General features: G+C 53.5%; 1 protein-coding gene across 1 annotated transcript in view; it reads left to right on the top strand.

Annotated features, from left to right (window-relative positions):
• plcxd3 (phosphatidylinositol-specific phospholipase C, X domain containing 3) overlaps window positions 1-16,808 on the top strand; it is a 30,714-nt gene extending 13,906 nt beyond the window's left edge. The window contains exons 2-3 of the mRNA XM_059644965.1: window positions 5,558-6,266; window positions 15,502-16,808. Coding sequence (XP_059500948.1) covers window positions 5,558-6,266; window positions 15,502-15,658 — 866 coding nt within the window. The 3' untranslated portion in view covers window positions 15,659-16,808. The remainder of the gene's footprint in view (window positions 1-5,557; window positions 6,267-15,501) is intronic.
• The last annotated feature ends 180 nt before the right edge of the window (window positions 16,809-16,988 follow it).

The raw sequence follows: 16,988 nt of genomic DNA, 5'->3' as shown, positions 1-16,988 counted from the left end.
CATGATTTTGTAGACCTCAATCAGGTCCCCCCTCAATCTCCGTCTTTCTAATGAAAATAATCCTAATCTACTTAAACTCTCTTCATAGCTAGCACCCTCCATACCAGGCAACATCCTGGTGAACCTCCTCTGCACCCTCTCCAAAGCATCCACATCCTTTTGGTAATGTGGCAACCAGAACTGTACACAGTACTCCAAATGTGACCAAACCAAAGTCCTATACAACTGTAACATGACCTGCCAACTCTTGTACTCAATATCCCATCCAATGAAGGAAAGCATGCCATATGCCCTCTTGACCACTCTATTGACCTGCGTTGTCACCTTCAGGGAACAATGGACCTGAACACCCAGATCTCTATGCTCATCAATTTTCCCCAGGAATTTTCCATTAACTGTATAGTTCTCCCTTGAATTGGATCTTCCAAAATGCATCACCTCGCATTTGCCTGGATTGAACTCCATCTGCCAGTTATCTGCCCAACTCTCCAGTCTATGAATATTCTGCTGTAATCTCTGACAGTCCCTTCATTATCTGCTACTCCACTAATCTTAGTTGTCATCTGCAAACTTGCTGATCAGACCATCTATACCTTCCTCCAGATCATTTATATATATCACAAACAAGTTCTGGAGCACAAGTCTTCAGTACTATTGCCAAACACTGTCAGAACCTATAGCCTTTGCAGTGTCCAGTGACTCCACCCGCTTCTTGATGCCATGTGGAGTGAATTGAATTGGCTGAAGACTGGTATCTGTGATGCTGGGGACCACTAGAGGAGGCCGAGATGGATCATCCACTTGGCACTTCAGGCTGAAGGTTGTTGCAAATTCTTCAGCCTTATCTTTTGCACTGATGTGCTGGGCCCTTCCATCTTTGAGGATGGGGATATTTGTGGAGTCTCCTCCTCCAGTGAGTTGTTTAATTGTCCACCACCATTCACAACTGGTTGTGGCAGGACTGATGAGTTGGTTGTGAGATCGCTTAGTTCTGTGTATCACTTGCTCCTCTCGCTGTTTGGCGTGCGAGTAATCCCATTTAGTGGCTTCACCAGGTTGACATGTTACCTTCAGGTATGCTTGGTGCTGCTCCTGGCATGCCCTCCTGCCCTCTCCGTTGAAATAGGGTTGATCCCATGGCCTGATTGCAATGGTTGAGTGGGGGATATGCTGGGCCATGAGGTTACAGATTGTGCTGGAGTATACTGCTGCTGCTGTTGCTGGCCCACGGTGCCTCATGGATGCCCAGCATCGAGTTGCTAGATCTGTTCGAAGTCTGTCCCATTTAGCACAGTGACAGTGCCACACAACACGATGGAGGCTGTTCTCAATGTGAAGGCGGGACTTTGTCTCCATAAGGACTGTGCGATGGTCACTCTTACCGATACTGTCATGGACAGGTGCACCTGCAGCTGGCAGATTGGTAAGGATGAGCTCAGGTATGTTTTCCCCTCTTGTTGGTTCCCTCACCACCTGCCGCAGACACAGTCTGGTAGCTCTGTCCTTTAGGACCCGACCAGCTCGATGAGTAGTACTGGTGCCGAGCCACTGTTGGTGGTGGACACTGAAATCCCCCGCCCAGAGTACACTCTGTGCCCTCGACACCCTCAGTGCTTCCTCCAAGTGCTGCTCAACATTGAGGAGAACTGATTCATCAGCCAAGGGAGGGACGGTGTGTGGTAATCAGCAGGAGGTTTCCTTGCCCACGTTTAGCAGCCGATGTGCCGCCACTGTTTAAAAAGGAAGTAGACTAAAAGCAGGTAACTATTGGCCAGTGAGCCTAACATTGGCAGTGGGGAAAATGCTTGGATCTATCACTAATGAAGATATAGCAAGACATCTGGATATAAATTGTCCCATTGGGAAAACCCAGCATGGGTTCATGAAGGGTAGGCCATGTTTACCTAATTTGGTGGAATTCTTTGAGGACATTACTTTCATGGTGGACAATGGGGAACCTGTGGATGTGGTGTACCTGGATTTCCAGAAGGTATTTGACAAGGTGCCACACCAAAGGCTGCTACATAAGGTAAAGTTGCACGGTATTACAGGTAATGTATTGGCATGGATAGAGGATTGGTTGACCAGTAGAAAGTAAAGAGGTGTTTTTCTGGTTGATGGTTAGTGGCTGGTGGTATGCCCCAGGGATCAGTGTTGGGACCACAACTGTTTACAATTTACATCGAGGACTTGGAGCTGGGGACTGAGTGTGTTGTGTCACAAGTTGCAGATGGCACTAAGGTGAGTGGTAGAGCAAAGTGTGCAGAAGACACTGAAAGTCTGCAGAGGGATACAGACAGTCCACGTGAGTGGGCAAAGGTCTGGAGATGGAGTACAAGGTTGGTAAGTGTGAGGCCGTCCATTTTGTCAGGAGTAACAGCAAAATGGACTCTGTTTCAAATGGTAAAAGATTGTGATACGCTGCTGTGCAGAGGGACCTGGGTGTCCTTGTGCATGAATCACTGAAGGTGGGATTGCAGGTGCAGCAGGTAATTTAAAAGGCAAATGGAATTCTGTCTGCCATTGCTCGAGGGATGGAGTTTAAAAACAGGGAGGCTATGCTGCAGCTGTATAGGGTCCTGGTGAGGCCACACCTGGAGTACTGTGTGCAGCTTTGGGCTCCTCGCTTGAGAAGGGATGGACCAGCACTGGGGGGGTGCAGAGGAGATTCACTCGGTTGATTCCAGAGTCGAGAGGGTTGGATTACAAGGAGAGACTGAGTAGACTGGGATTATACTCATTGGAATTCTGCAGAATGAGGGGAGATCTTAAAGAAACATATAAGATTATGAAGGGAATAGATAAAGTGGAGGCAGGGAGGTTGTTTCCATTAGCAGGTGAAGTGAGGACTACAGGGCATCCCTCAAAATAAAGGGAAGCAGATGTAGGACTGAGGTCAGGAGGAACTTCTTAACCCAAAGCTTTGTGAATCAGTGGAATTCCCTGCCCAGTAAAGCAGTTGAAGCAACCTCGCTGAATGTGTTTAAGGCAAGGCTGGATAAATTTTTGACCAGTAAAGGAATTAAGGGTTATGGTGAGTGGGCGGGTAAGTGAAACTGAGTCTCAAAAACTTTAGCCATGATCCTATTCAATGGTGGGGAAGGCTCGAGGGGCCGGATGGCCTCCTCCTGCTCCTAGTTCTTGTGTTCTTAACCTGAAGCCATGAGAGTTCATAGGGTCCGGAGTCAATGTTGAAGACTCCCAGAGCAAACCCCTCCCAACTGTATCCCACCGTATCACCTGGGTCTGTGCTGCTGGTGAGACGGGGATGGTGATGGTGGGGTCTGGGACACTGTCTGTAAGGTATGATTCTGTCAGTATGACAGTGTCAGGCTGTTGCTTGACTAGTCTGTGAGACCGCTCTCCCGGCTTTGGTACTAACCCCCAGATGTTAGTGAGGAGGACTTTGCAGGATCAACAGAGCTGTTTCTGCCGTGTCTTTTCTGGTGCCCAGGCCGATGCCAGGGGATCTGTCCAGATTCATTCCTGTGGAATTCTCTGTCACTGAGCGCATTCCAGGCCAAAATGCAGAACTTTTTTGAGAAGGGGCCTCTTAGGGCTAGGAAGATCAAAGGGAATGGCGAACAGCAGACTGAGCTAAGCCATGGTTATGATGAATAGTAGCGCAGGCTTGAAGGACCGAATGGCCTACTGCTGCTCCTATTGTCTGTTTCTATGATTCAATGATAGATTTGTTCAGGCAGGATGTGGAGGAATTGGTCCAGATCTGTCTGCTGGGATCAAACTCCATGTCTGAAGCCAGGTGTGGCATCAGTGGAATGGGTGGAGCCAGTCTAACATGAATATTAACCCCTTCTGAACCAGTACCATCTACAACAGAAACTGTGGGGACATGAAGAAAGGTGTGTCAGGCAGTGAAAGTTGGAGTCTGATTCACTCGTAGTTTCTGAAGGGAATTCAGTCTGTTTCTGGAGGGAACAGAGCTAGTGGACGCCAACTGGTTGGTGAGTGTGAGGTGCAGTGTTGTTCTTGGAGACAGCTGTCAGCGATGCTATGGGCTGAATGGCCTCCTCCTGGAGAGGAACTGTTCAATGTCACATTTACAGACACTTCCTTGTCAATCAGAGCATTTAAAAACTGAATCCCAGCTCCTGTAGGAGTTGGAGGTGGGGGCGGGATGTTGGGGTAGGTGGGGGCGGGTTGTCAGGGTGGTTGGGGGTGGGTTGTCAGGGTGCGTGGGGGCGGGTTGGGGGCGGGGTGTCGGGGTGGGTTGGGGGCAGGGTGTCAGGGTGGGGGCGAGGCCGGCGTGTCAGTGAGGGCGGGGTGTAGGCAGGGTGTTGGGTGTAGGCAGGGGCGGGTTGTCGGGTGTAGGCGGGGTGTCGGGGTGGGGGCGGGGTGTCGGGTGTAGGCGGGGTGTCGGGGCGGGGTGTCGGGTGTAGTCGGGGCGGGGGCGGGGTGTCGGGTGTAGGGGGGGTGTCGGGGCGGGTCGGGGTGTCGGGTGTAGGCGGGGTATCGGGTGTACGTGGGGGCGGGGTGTTGGGTGTAGGTGGGGGTGGGTTGTCGCGTGTAGGCGGGGGGCGGGTTGTCGGGGTGGGAGCGGGGTGTCGAGTGTTGGCGGGGGGGCGGGGTGTCGGGTGTTGGCGGGGTGTCGGGGCGGGGGCGGGGTGTCGGGTGTTGGCGGGGTGTCGAGTGTTGGCAGGGGGCGGGGTGTCGGGTGTTGGCGGGGTGTCGGGTGTTGGCGGGGGGGCGGGTTGTTGGGGTGGGGGCGGGGTGTCGGGTGTTGGCGGGGTGTCGGGGCGGGGGCGGGGTGTCGGGTGTTGGCGGGGTGTCGAGTGTTGGCGGGGTGCGGGGTGTCGGTTGTTGGCGGGGTGTCGGGTGTTGGCGGGGGGGCGGGTTGTTGGGGTGGGGGCGGGGTGTTGGTGGGGGGGCGGGTTGTCGGGGTGGGGGCGGGGTGTCGGGTGTTGGTGGGGGGGCGGGGTGTCGGGGCGGGGGCGGGGTGTCGGGGCGGGGGCGGGGTGTCGGGGCGGGGGCGGGGTGTCGGGTGTTGGCGGGGTGTCGGGTGTTGGCGGGGTGTCGGGGTGGGGGCGTGTTTGCGGGTTGTCGGGGTGGGGGCGGGGTGTCGGGTGTTGGCGGGGTGTCGGGGTGGGGGCGGGGTGTCGGGGTGGGGGCGGGGTGTCGGCTGTTGGCGGGGGGGCGGGTTGTCGGGGTGGGGGCGGGGTGTCGGGTGTTGGCGGGGGGGCGGGGCGGGGGCGGGGTGTCGGGTGTTGGCGGGGTGTCGGGGTGGGGGCGGGGTGTCAGGTGGGGGCGGGGCGTCGGGTGTTGGCGGGGGGGGCGGGTTGTTGGGGTGGGGGCGGGGCGTCGGGTGTTGGCGGGGGGGCGGGTTGTTGGGGTGGGGGCGGGGTGTCGGGTGTTGGCGGGGGGGGCGGGGGCGGGGCGGGGGCGGGGTGTCGGGGCGGGGTGTCAGTGCGGGTGGGGCTGCGTGATAAGGAATCAGCATGCTGCCCACCTGGCCGAGACCCTGAAGTGACCACTGCGTGTGTGATCGCTGCGCAAGGCCCTGCTGCCATTTTGATCGCTGTACGCTTCCTTGGTGCAGGCTCCCACGACTCATTCAGCTTCTACATCGACGAATCGTCGCCAGTGGGGCCGGAACAGACGGACACAGTCCAGAACTTCGTCTCCGTCTTCGGGACAGTGGCCAAGAAGCTGATGAGGAGGTGGCTGGCAACCCAGAGCATGAACTTTAGGAGCCAGCTGCAGGCTGGCATTCGCTACTTTGACCTGCGCATCTCCACCAAGCCCAGGGACCCTGACAATGAGCTCTACTTTGCTCATGGGCTGTTCAGTGCCACAGTGAGGGAGGGTCTGGAACAGATCAATGCCTTCCTGGCAGAGCAGCCGCGAGAAGCTGTCATACTCGATTTCAACCACTTCTATGGGATGCAGAAATGCCACCACGAGACGCTGATCCGGATGCTGAGGGAATGCTTCCAGGAGCGGCTGTCTCCGGTTATCTTTGCCCAAGAGGTCAGCCTTCAGTATCTCTGGGAGAAGGGCTACCAAGTGCTGGTCTTCTACCACAACCCAGTGGCACTGGAAGTGACCTTCCTGTGGCCAGGCCAGATGATGCCATCGCCCTGCCCGAACACCACTGACCCTGAGAAACTGATCCAGTTTGTTCAGGCCTCCATCGCTGACCGTCGCAGTAAGGGTACCTTCTTTGTCTCTCAACTGGTCCTCACGCCTAAGGCCAGCACGGTGATGAAAGGGGTTGCCAGCGGACTGAGGGAGACCATCACAGAACGGTAAGGCCATTCCCTGTGCCACCCGCATCCAGCACAAAGGGACAGGCACACCCACAGGGTTAGCACCAAGGCTGGGGACAGACCATGTACATTTCCAGTGAGAGGTGATGTCCATTTCCAAAGCAAACTTGATGGATCTACAGTCTTGTGTGATACATATAGACAAGCCCCACACACACAGGGGAGGAGAGAGTGTGCGGAGCACGAGCTCAAGGAGAAGGGGAAATGGAGTGAAAATGAGGGCTCCCCACGAACCAAGGTATTGCAAGTGCAGAAAACTCTCAGTAACCCAGGTGGGCAGGGAGCTGGGGGGCTACGTGAGAAAAGCCCCAATAACCCAGGTGGGCAGGGAGCTGGAGGCTACGTGAGAAAACTCTCAGTAACCCAGGTGGGCAGGGAGCTGGGGGCTACGTAAGAAAAGCCCCAGTAACCCAGGTGGGCAGGGAGCTGGGGGCTATGTGAGAAAAGCCCCAGTAACCCAGGTGGGCAGGGAGCTGGGGGCTACGTAAGAAAAGCCCCAGTAACCCAGGTGGGCAGGGAGCTGGGGGGCTACATAAGAAAACTCTCAGTAGCCCAGGTGGGCAGGGAGCTGGGGGCTACGTAAGAAAAGCCCCAGTAACCCAGGTGGGCAGGGAGCTGGGGGCTACGTGAGAAAACTCTCAGTAACCCAGGTGGGCAGGGAGCTGGGGGCTACGTGAGAAAACTCTCAGTAACCCAGGTGGGCAGGGAGCTGGGGGGTACATAAGAAAACTCTCAGTAACCCAGGTGGGCAGGGAGCTGGGGGCTATGTAAGAAAAGCCCCAATAACCCAGGTGGGCAGGGAGCTGGGGGGCTACGTAAGAAAACTCTCAGTAGCCCAGGTGGGCAGGGAGCTGGGGGCTACGTAAGCAGAAATATGAAATAAGACATAGATAAGAAACAGTGGGATCACATTTCAAAGGTAAGTAAATAAACCAAATCCAGGATTTGTCCCTGTCCTGGGAGCGTTTGATGGGGGACAGTGTAGAGGGAGCTTTACTCTGTATCTAGACCTGTACTGTCCATGTCCTGGGAGTGTTTGAAGGGGATAGTGGCTGTCCCTGTCCTGAATCTGGTGAGGTCCACGTTTGTGGTCATGAAGACCCCATAACCATGGCTCATTGTGGGGTGGGGGCGAGTGCAGGTCCAGCTCCCAGAATAGATGTCCCAATGAAACTTCCAGCTGAACAGCTTACGGTATTCTTAGATAACAAGGTGTGGAGCTGGAGGAACACAGCAGGCCAAGCAGCATCAGAGGAGCAGGAAGGCTGACATTTCAGGTCTGGACCCATTTTCAGAAAAGCCCCATTTCTGAGGAAGGGTCTAGGCCCAAAACATCAACCGACCTGCTCCTCTGATGCTACTTGGCCTGCTGTGTTCCTCCAGCTCTACACCTGACTATCTTTGAGAAGTATCACATCAGCCACAACCCCATAGTAGACCTGATGGTCCATTCCATTTCCTGTGTGACTGCCATTTAAAATGGTGTCTCTCATTTGTCCAGCAATAACCTTCTGTTAGTCTAATGAGGAGCGAGTATAGTCTCGCTGCGTGAGTGTGGCTCTGCGCGATGTGTCTCAGCGTGAGTGTGGGGCTCTGCGTGAGTGTGGGGCTCTGCGTGAGTGTGGGGCTCTGCGTGAGTGTGGGGCTCTGCGCGAGTGTGCGGCAGTGCGAGTGTGTGGCGCTCCGTGTGGGTGGGGCTGTGTGTGTGTGGCTCTACGTGATGTGCAGCTCTGTGTGAGGGTGGCTCTGTGTGAGGGTGGGGCTGTGTGTGTGCGGCTCTGCGTGATTGTGTGGCTCTGCGTGGGTGGGGCTGTGTGAGTGTTTGGCAGTGTGGGTGCGGCTCTGCATGAGTGTGCGGCTCTGTGTGTGGGGCTGCGTGAGGGTGGCCCTGCGTGAGTGTGTGGCAGTGTGATGTGGCTCTGCGTGAGTGTGCGGCTCTGCGTGAGTGTGCGGCTCTGCGTGAGTGTGCGGCTCTGCGTGTGGGTGCGGCTCTGTGTGGGTGCGAGGCTGTGTGAGCGTGGCTCTGCGTGAGTGTGCGGCTCTGCGTGTGGGTGCGGCTCTGCGTGTGGGTGCGGCTCTGCGTGAGTGTGCGGCTCTGCGTGTGGGTGCGGCTCTGTGTGGGTGCGAGGCTGTGTGAGCGTGGCTCTGTGCGAGGGTGGGGCTCTGTGCGAGGGTGGCTCTGCGTGAGTGTGCGGCTCTGCGTGAGTCTGGGGCAGCGCAAGTGTGGCTCTGTGCGAGGGTGGGGCTGTGTGAGGGTGACTCAGCGTGAGTGTAGAGCTCTGAGATAGTGTGGCGCTGCGCGAGGGTGGGGGCTGCGCGAGGGTGGGGGCTGCGCGAGGGTGGGGGCTGCGCGAGGGTGGCTCTGCGCGAGGGTAGAGCTCTGAGATAGTGTGGCTCTGCGTGAGCGTGGGGCAGCGTGAAGGTGGCTCTGCGCGAGTGTGTGGCAGTGTGAGTGTGTGTCTCTGCGCGAGGGTGTCTCTGCGCGAGTGTGTGGCTTTGCGCAAGCGTGGGGCTGCGTGAGGGTGTTTCTGCGCGAGTGTGTGGCAGTGTGAGTGTGTGTCTCTGCGCGAGGGTGTCTCTGCGCGAGTGTGTGGCTTTGCGCGAGCGTGGGGCTGCGCGAGCGTGGCTCTGTGTGAGTGAGGATGGTCATTTTCACAGAGTAGGCTCTCTGTGGCTGAGTATGTATGTGTCATCACCTCTCACACACTGTGAATGGTCACACTGATGCCAGCCCAGCACTGAGGACCACAGTGACTCCTGCCCGACAGATGGTCAAGCCGGGGAGACCTGAGCCGGGGAGACCTGAGCCGGGGGGATCAGAGCCGAGGTTTAACACCAGAAATCAGAAACTTACAACAACCACATCAAGCTTTCGCAGCTGGTACTAACAAGGAGTTGGTAAATGGTTACAGTTAACCTTCGGAATATTAGTGAATGGAATGGTGTTGGAAAATATGGAAAAGTAAGAGATTGGGGATTGAGGGACATGGGGAGCAGGGGGTATTGAGGGACACGGGGAAAGGGGGGATTGAGGGACACGGGGAGAAGGGGGGGATTGAGGGACTTGGGGAGCGGGGGGATTGAGGGACACGGGGAGCGGGGGGATTGAGGGACACGGGGAGAAGGGGGGGATTGAGGGACTTGGGGAGAAGGGGGGGATTGAGGGACTTGGGGAGAAGGGGGGGACTGAGGGACACGGGGAGAAGGGGGGGACTGAGGGACACGGGGAGAAGGGGGGGACTGAGGGACATGGGAAGAGGGGAGATTGAGGGACACGGGGAGAAGAGGGGAGATTGAGGGACACAGGGAGAAGGGGGGGATTGAGGGACACGGGGAGAGGGGAGATTGAGGGACACGGGAAGAGGGGAGATTGAGGGACACGGGGAGAAGGGGGGGATTGAGGGACACGGGGAGAAGGTGGGGATTGAGGGACTTGGGGAGAAGGGGGGGACTGAGGGACACGGGGAGAAGGGGGGGACTGAGGGACATGGGAAGAGGGGAGATTGAGGGACACGGGGAGAAGGGGGGGATTGAGGGACACGGGGAGGGGGGGGGATTGAGGGACACGGGGAGAAGGTGGGGACTGAGGGACACGGGGAGAGGGGAGATTGAGGGACATGGGAAGAGGGGAGATTGAGGGACACGGGGAGAAGGGGGGGATTGAGGGACACGGGGAGAGGGGAGATTGAGGGACACGGGGAGAAGGGGGGGATTGAGGGACACGGGGAGAAGGTGGGGATTGAGGGACTTGGGGAGCGGGGTGTATTGAGGGACACGGGGAGCGGGGGATTGAGGGACACGGGGAGAAGGGGGGATTGAGGGACACAGGGAGAAGGGGGGGATTGAGGGACACGGGGAGAAGGTGGAGATTGAGAGTTTTGGGGAGCGGGGTGTATTGAGGGACACAGGGAGAAGGGGGGGGACTGAGGGACACGGGGAGAGGGGAGATTGAGGGACACGGGGAGAAGGGGGTCTGAGGGACACGGGGAGAAGGTGGGGACTGAGGGACACGGGGAGAAGGTGGGGATTGAGGGACACAGGGAGAAGGGGGGGGGAATTGAGGGACACAGGGTGCGGAGGGGGATTGAGGGACACGGGGAGAAGGGAGGGGGATTGAGGGACACGGGGAGAGGGGGGATTGAGTGACACGGGGAGAAGGGAGGGGGTTGAAGGTTTGAGGGGAGAGGGTGGGACCGAGGAATTGAGGGGGGAGGACGGGGACCGAGGGATTGAGGGGAGAGGGCGGGGACTGGGGGAATGAGGGGGGAGGGTGGTGGCCGGGGGCCTGGGGATTGAGGGAGTAACTGGTATGTTTCCAATGCTCTGTGAGCAGGTTACAAACAGTGAAGGCATTTCCCAATGGATTCCCGCACACCAATCCAAATGGAACACATCAGCACCTATCTGACCATAATAATAATAAAAGCAGGAGAAGGCCATTCAGCCCCTCCATCCTTTATTCATTAACGGGATGAGGGCGTTGCTGACCTGGCAGCATTTATTGTCCATCCCTAATTGCCCCAGGGGGGAGTTCAGAGTCAACCACATTGCTGTGGGCCTGGAGTCACATGTGGGCCTGACCAGGTAAGGATAGCAGTTTCCTTCCCTAAAGGAGGTCAGTGAAGCAGATCATGACTCCCCTCCTCTGCTCCACCATTCAATATACTGATGGCTTCACCACCATCTTGAGGGATTTAGGGTGGGCAGGTGGGAATGACAGGGCAGGAGGTGTAGTGTCTTTCAAAAGGTGTTCGATAATAAATAAGCTTTGGGTTAATCTGTAAAGTGAATGCCGATGGTGTCGGGGGTGACATATCGATATGGAAGGGGAATGGGACATTGGCACCTGCACTAAGGAAAGAGGCAGCTGTTCCGATGGGACAGGCTCCACCTGAATCATGCTGGGAACGGAGTCCTGGTGAATTCCGTAACTATAACGGGAAGCAGGGAGGCTGCAGAAGGACTTGGGCAGTCTAGGAGAGCAGGTAAAGAGGTGGCAGACGGAATACAATGTGGGAAAGTGTGAGGTTTGCGAGAAAGAATATAGGTGTAAACTATTTTCTAAATGGGGAAAGGTTTCAGGAATCTAAAGTACAATGGGACTCAGGGCTCCTAGTTAAGGATTTTCTTAAGATTAACATATAAGTTCAGTGGGCAGTCAGGAAGGTATATGCAAATATTCAACATCAGCATTCATTTCAAGATGTCTAGAATACAAGAGCAGGGATGTACTGCTGAGGTTGTATAAGGCTCTGGTCAGACCACATTTGGAATATTGTGAGCAGTTTTAGGACCCCTATCTAAGGAAGGGTGTGCTGGCTTGGTCCTAGAGGAGGGTCATAGAACATAGAACAATACAGCGCAGAACAGGCCCTTCGGCCCTTGATGTTGTGCCGACCTGTGAACTAATCTAACCCCCTCCCCCTACACTATCCCATCATTATCCATATGCTTATCCAAGGACTGTTTAAATGCCCCTAATGTGGCTGATTTAACTACATTGGCAGGCAGGGCGTTCCATACCCTTACCACTCTCTGAGTAAAGAACCTGCCTCTGACATCTGTCTGAAATCTATCACCTCTCAATTTGTAGCTATGCCCCCTCGTACAAGCTGAAGTTATCATCCTCAGAAAAAGACTCTCACTGTCCATCCTATCTAATCCTCTGATCATCTTGTATGTCTCTATTAAATCCCCTCTTAGCCTTCTTCTCTCCAACGAGCCTTTCTTCATAGGGCCTGCACTCCAGACCAGGCAACATCCTGGTAAATCTCCTCTGCACCTTTTCCAATGCTTCCACATCCTTCCTGTAATGGGGTGACCAGAACTGCACACAATATTCCAAATGAGGCCGCACTAGCGTTTTGTACAGTTGCAGCATGACATCACGGCTCCGGAACTCAGTCCCTCTCCCAATAAAACCTGACACACCGTAAGCCTTCTTAACAGCACTATCAACCTGGGTGGCAACTTTCAGGGATCTATGTACATGGACACCAAGATCCCTCTGCACATCTACACTACCAAGAATCTTTCCATTTACCCAGTATTCTGCCTTTCTGTTATTCTTCCCAAAGTGAATCACCTCACATTTATCCGCATTGAACTCCATTTGCCACCTTTCGGCCCAATCCTGCAGTTTATCCAAGTCTCCCTGCAACCTGCAACATTCTTCCACACTGTCCACCACTCCACTGACTTTAGTGTCATCTGCAAACTTACTAACCCATCCACCTATGCCCACGTCCAAGTCATTTATAAAAATGACAAACAGCAGTGGTCCCAAATCAGATCTTTGAGGCACACCACTAGTGACCGGACTCCAGGGTGAATATTTGCCATCCACCACCACTCGTTGCCTTCTTACAGAAAGCCAGTTTCTAATCCAAACTGCTAAATCTCCCTCAATCCTGTGCCTCTGTATTTTCTCCAAGAGCCTACCATGTGGAACATTATCAAAGGCTTTACTGAAGTCCATGTACACCACATCAACTGCCCTACCATCATCCACATGCTTGGTCACCTTCTCAAAAAACTCAATGAGGTTTGTGAGACACGACCTGCCCTTGACGAATCCATGCTGACTATCTCCAATCAAATTGTTGCTTGCTAGATGATTATAAATCCTAACTCTTATAATCCTTTCCAAAACTTTTCCTCTAACAGACGTAAGGCTCACAGATCTATAATTATCTGGGTCATCCCTACGGCCATTCTTGAGCAAGGGCACAACATTTGCAATCCTCCAGTCCTCTGATACTAAACCTGTAGACAATGAGGACTCAAAGATCAAGGCCAAAGGCTCTGCCACCTCCTCCCTAGCTTCCCAGAGAATTCTCAGAAAAATCCCATCTGGCCCAAGGGATTTATCAACCTTCACACCTTCTAGAATTGATAACACCTCCGCCTTACTAACCCTAATCCTTTCAATTCTAGTACCCGTAACTCAGTCATCTCCTCTACAATATTCTCCTGTTCCTCAGTGAAAACAGATGAGAAATAATCATTTAGCACCTCTCCGATCTCCACAGGGTCCACACACAACTTCCCACTTCTGTCTTTGACTGGCCCTATTCCTACCCCAGTCATCCTCCTATTCCTCACATACCTATAGAGAGCTTTAGGGTTCTCCTTTATTCTACCTGCCAATGTCTGCTCATGTCCCCTCCTTGGTCTTCTTAACTCTCTCTTTAAATCCTTCCTAGCTAATCTGTAACTCTCCATCGCCTCATCTGCACCATCTCATCTCATCATCACATAAGCCTCCCTCTTCCGCTTAACAAGAGATACAATTTCTTTAGTAAACCACAGTTCCCTTACCTTATCGCTTCCTCCCTGCCTGACAGGGACATACCTATCAAGGACACATAATATCTGTTCCTTAAACCAGCTCCACATTTCGATTGTAACAAGAATGATTCTGGGGATGAAGGGGTTGTCATGTGAGGAGCGGTTGAGGACACATAGGTTTGTACTCAATGCAGTTTAGGAGGACAAGGGGAGTGATCTGATTAAAATGTACAGAATACTGAGAGGCCTGGATAGAATTGGTGTGGAGTAGATGTTTCCATTTAACAAGAGAGACTAGGACCTGAGGGCACAGCCTCAGAGGGAAGGGATGATCCGGCAGAACTGAGATGAGGAGGAATTTCTTCAGCCAGATGGTGGTGAATCTGTGGGACTCATTGCTGCAGAGAGCTGTGGAGGTCAAGTCATTGAGTTTATTTAAGACAGAGACAGATAGGTTCTTGATTTGTAAGGGGATGAAGGATTACAGGGAGAAGGCATGAGAATGGGATGGAGAAACATGTCAGACATAGTTGAACAGTTGGAGAAAACTCAATGGGCCAAATGGCTTAATTCTGCTCCTGGATATTCTGGTCTAAGTTTGCATATAACAGAAACCTTGGTCCGAACACAAGCTGTGAAGAGGACATTAGGAGTCTGCTAAGGGGTTCTGGGAGGTTGAGTGAGTGAGCAGATGTTCAATGACTGGGGTATAAGGTGAGGAAACATGAGGTCGTGAGTAAAATAGAAATGCACATTATTAATTAAATGGGAGTTAGATTGCAGAATCCTACAGTGCAAAGGGATCTGGGTGTCCTCGTACAAGTATCAGTGAACATTAGCATGTAGTTACAGGAAAAGAAATTAGGAAGGCAAATGGAATGCTGGTTTTTATCAAAAGAGGAATTAAGTACAAAATTATAGAAGTCTTGCGTCTTATATAGGACGTTGATAAGTCTGTAGTCATTACGACATACAGTTTTGGATTTCTGAGTCATGGGTTTTGGAAAGAACAGTAGGGGTGCAATCGAGTCACTCCTGATGGGTCTGGGTGGGATGCTTCAAGGGGCAGTGTCGACTTGTTGGGCCGAAGAGCCTGTTTCCACACTGTAGGGAGTCTAATCTTATTTATTTGAGGGGTGTACTGACAGAGAAGGTTCATTAGGCTGATTCCTGGAATTGATGGGGTTTGTCTAATGAGGGAAGGTTGAGTAAGTTCACCCTTTCTTGAATTTCAGACGTGATCGAATTGAAACATATTACAATTGTGAGGAAGTTTTAGAGTAGAAGCTGAGGAGGTTTCCTTTTATGAGAAAACTTAGAATTAGGAGGGACAGCTTACAAATAAAAAAAAGATGAATATTAAAGTGGTTTTACTTTCTTTCAGATGATTTCTTGTCTTTTAAATGCTCCAACCCAAGGAGCAGAGGTGGCTGGATCAATAAATATATTTACAGCTGGGCAGGACAGAGTTTTGGGAGTGTTCAGGACAGCTGCAGGTGAGAGTATGATCAGGTCAGTCATGATCTTGTGGAGGGGGTAAGGAGAGCTGAGGGGCTGAATGGCCTGCTTCAGTTGCCTGTCCCCACGTTCTCATTCAGGATTGAGGGAGATGAGGAGACATTGACTGTTGGGGATATAGGGAGGAGATTGTTGGTGAGGCCAGTGGGTTGCAAGTGGGGAGTGGTGAGAGGTTCAGAGATAGTGGGAACTGCAGATGCTGGAGAAGCCGAGATAACAAAGTGTGGAGCTGGATGAACACGGCAGGCCAGGCAGCATCAGAGGGGCAGGAAAGCTGACGTTTCAGGCCCAGACCCTTCCTCAGAAAAACGTTTTGTTGGTTTTGGTGAAGTTAGGTGCTGTTGAAATGCCCCTGAGGTGTTGAAATGGCCTTGTGTCTGATGACTCTCTTCTGTTCCATTCACAGAGCTCTCCCTGCAATGATGCAATGGATTCAGTCACAGAAACCAGGAGAAAATGGAGTGAACATTGTCACAGCAGACTTTGTGGAGCTGGGAGATTTTATTAGTGCTGTCATCAGACTCAATTATCTCTCAGAAGATGATACAACCGATGCAACTTAGCAATTCTCTCAATGTCCCCTCTCTCTACCCCATGCCCTTCAAGCCAATATCCTGTTTGCTTTGAGCAGTGTTCCTGATCCTTATGTAAGGGCCTAGCTGTTAACTGTTGGTGATAAATTCTAGCCACACTCTTTCCCCTTGAGCACTGGGCTAGATGGAGATGTTCCTGAACCACCATCAGCACCATTCTGTGTTGGTCTGTCCGTTGGATGATAGTCCAATCTCAGTTAGGCTGAGACACTGTTCCATCTCCAAAGGCCAGGCTCGAGCTGACAGGCAGGTGTTGAGAGCTCACACATCCCTTTAACCCAGAGAGAAATGACCTCACCTTCGAAACCAGGTCGTGGGCCTAGTCCCATCCCATCAGCACCACCCCTCCCAGCCGGACCCTCTCCACCCCACATCCTGTAGGAACATTGAAAGGTCCAGTTTTCTCAGGACTCAGCTACAGACTGCCTAACAGCACCCAAATACCACCCTCCCCACCCCTACAGTCACCCAGCACTGTTACACCTCACCCCCCCCCCCACCTCCCCAAACATCACCACCCTCCCACACCGTCATCCTTCCCCCCCCCCACCCCCGACACTGAACACATGACAATGGGGCCGGTTGTGCTGAGGGTAATCCCATATCACAACAGGAGTGCGGGGTTTTGTGGGTGGGGGGGGCGTGTAATAAACAAGGAAGGACAGAATCTGGCTGGAAAGTTATTGAACTCAGTGTTGAGTCCTCGAGGTTGCAGTGTCTGTCTGTGAAAGACGACCCTGAGCTACCAGTTTCCTGCCACTTTAACGCACCACCCTGTTCCCCGGTCAACATCTCTGTCTCTGGCTTGCTGCGGCACTCCAGCGAAGCTCAGTGCGAGCTGGAAGAACAGCACCTCATTTTCCACTTGGAGGAGCCCGCAGCCTCTAGGACTCAACAACGTGACAGCCTGAATCCATCCTGCCATGTTTATTACACGCCCCCACGCACCCCCCCGGTCCTGTACGGTACTTTTCACGATGGTCAACCCATTCTCTTCCTCTCTCAGCTCTCATTATCACTTCCTCAGCTCCTCTTCCCAGCTTACTATCAACAATCCCCTCGGTTACCAACCCCTTTCATTTCTCCCTCCCTCTGAGCTCTGTCTTGCCCCTCTCCTCCCCCCCACCCTCGCCCCCCCCCCCCCCCATTTTGGCTTCACCACACAGAACACTTTCTCCAAGCTGCTGTCATTTCTGGTGAAAAGGTCACCAGACCCAGACCACAGACAGTGCTGGAGCTGGTGCATTTCTCTCGCAATTTGTATTTGTGTTTCAGCTCCCCGACACAAAACTGAGTCAAC

Source organism: Stegostoma tigrinum, chromosome 3 (assembly GCF_030684315.1).
Source record: "Stegostoma tigrinum isolate sSteTig4 chromosome 3, sSteTig4.hap1, whole genome shotgun sequence".
NCBI classification, from domain to species: domain Eukaryota; kingdom Metazoa; phylum Chordata; class Chondrichthyes; order Orectolobiformes; family Stegostomatidae; genus Stegostoma; species Stegostoma tigrinum.
This window is presented reverse-complemented; position numbering and strand designations above follow the sequence as displayed.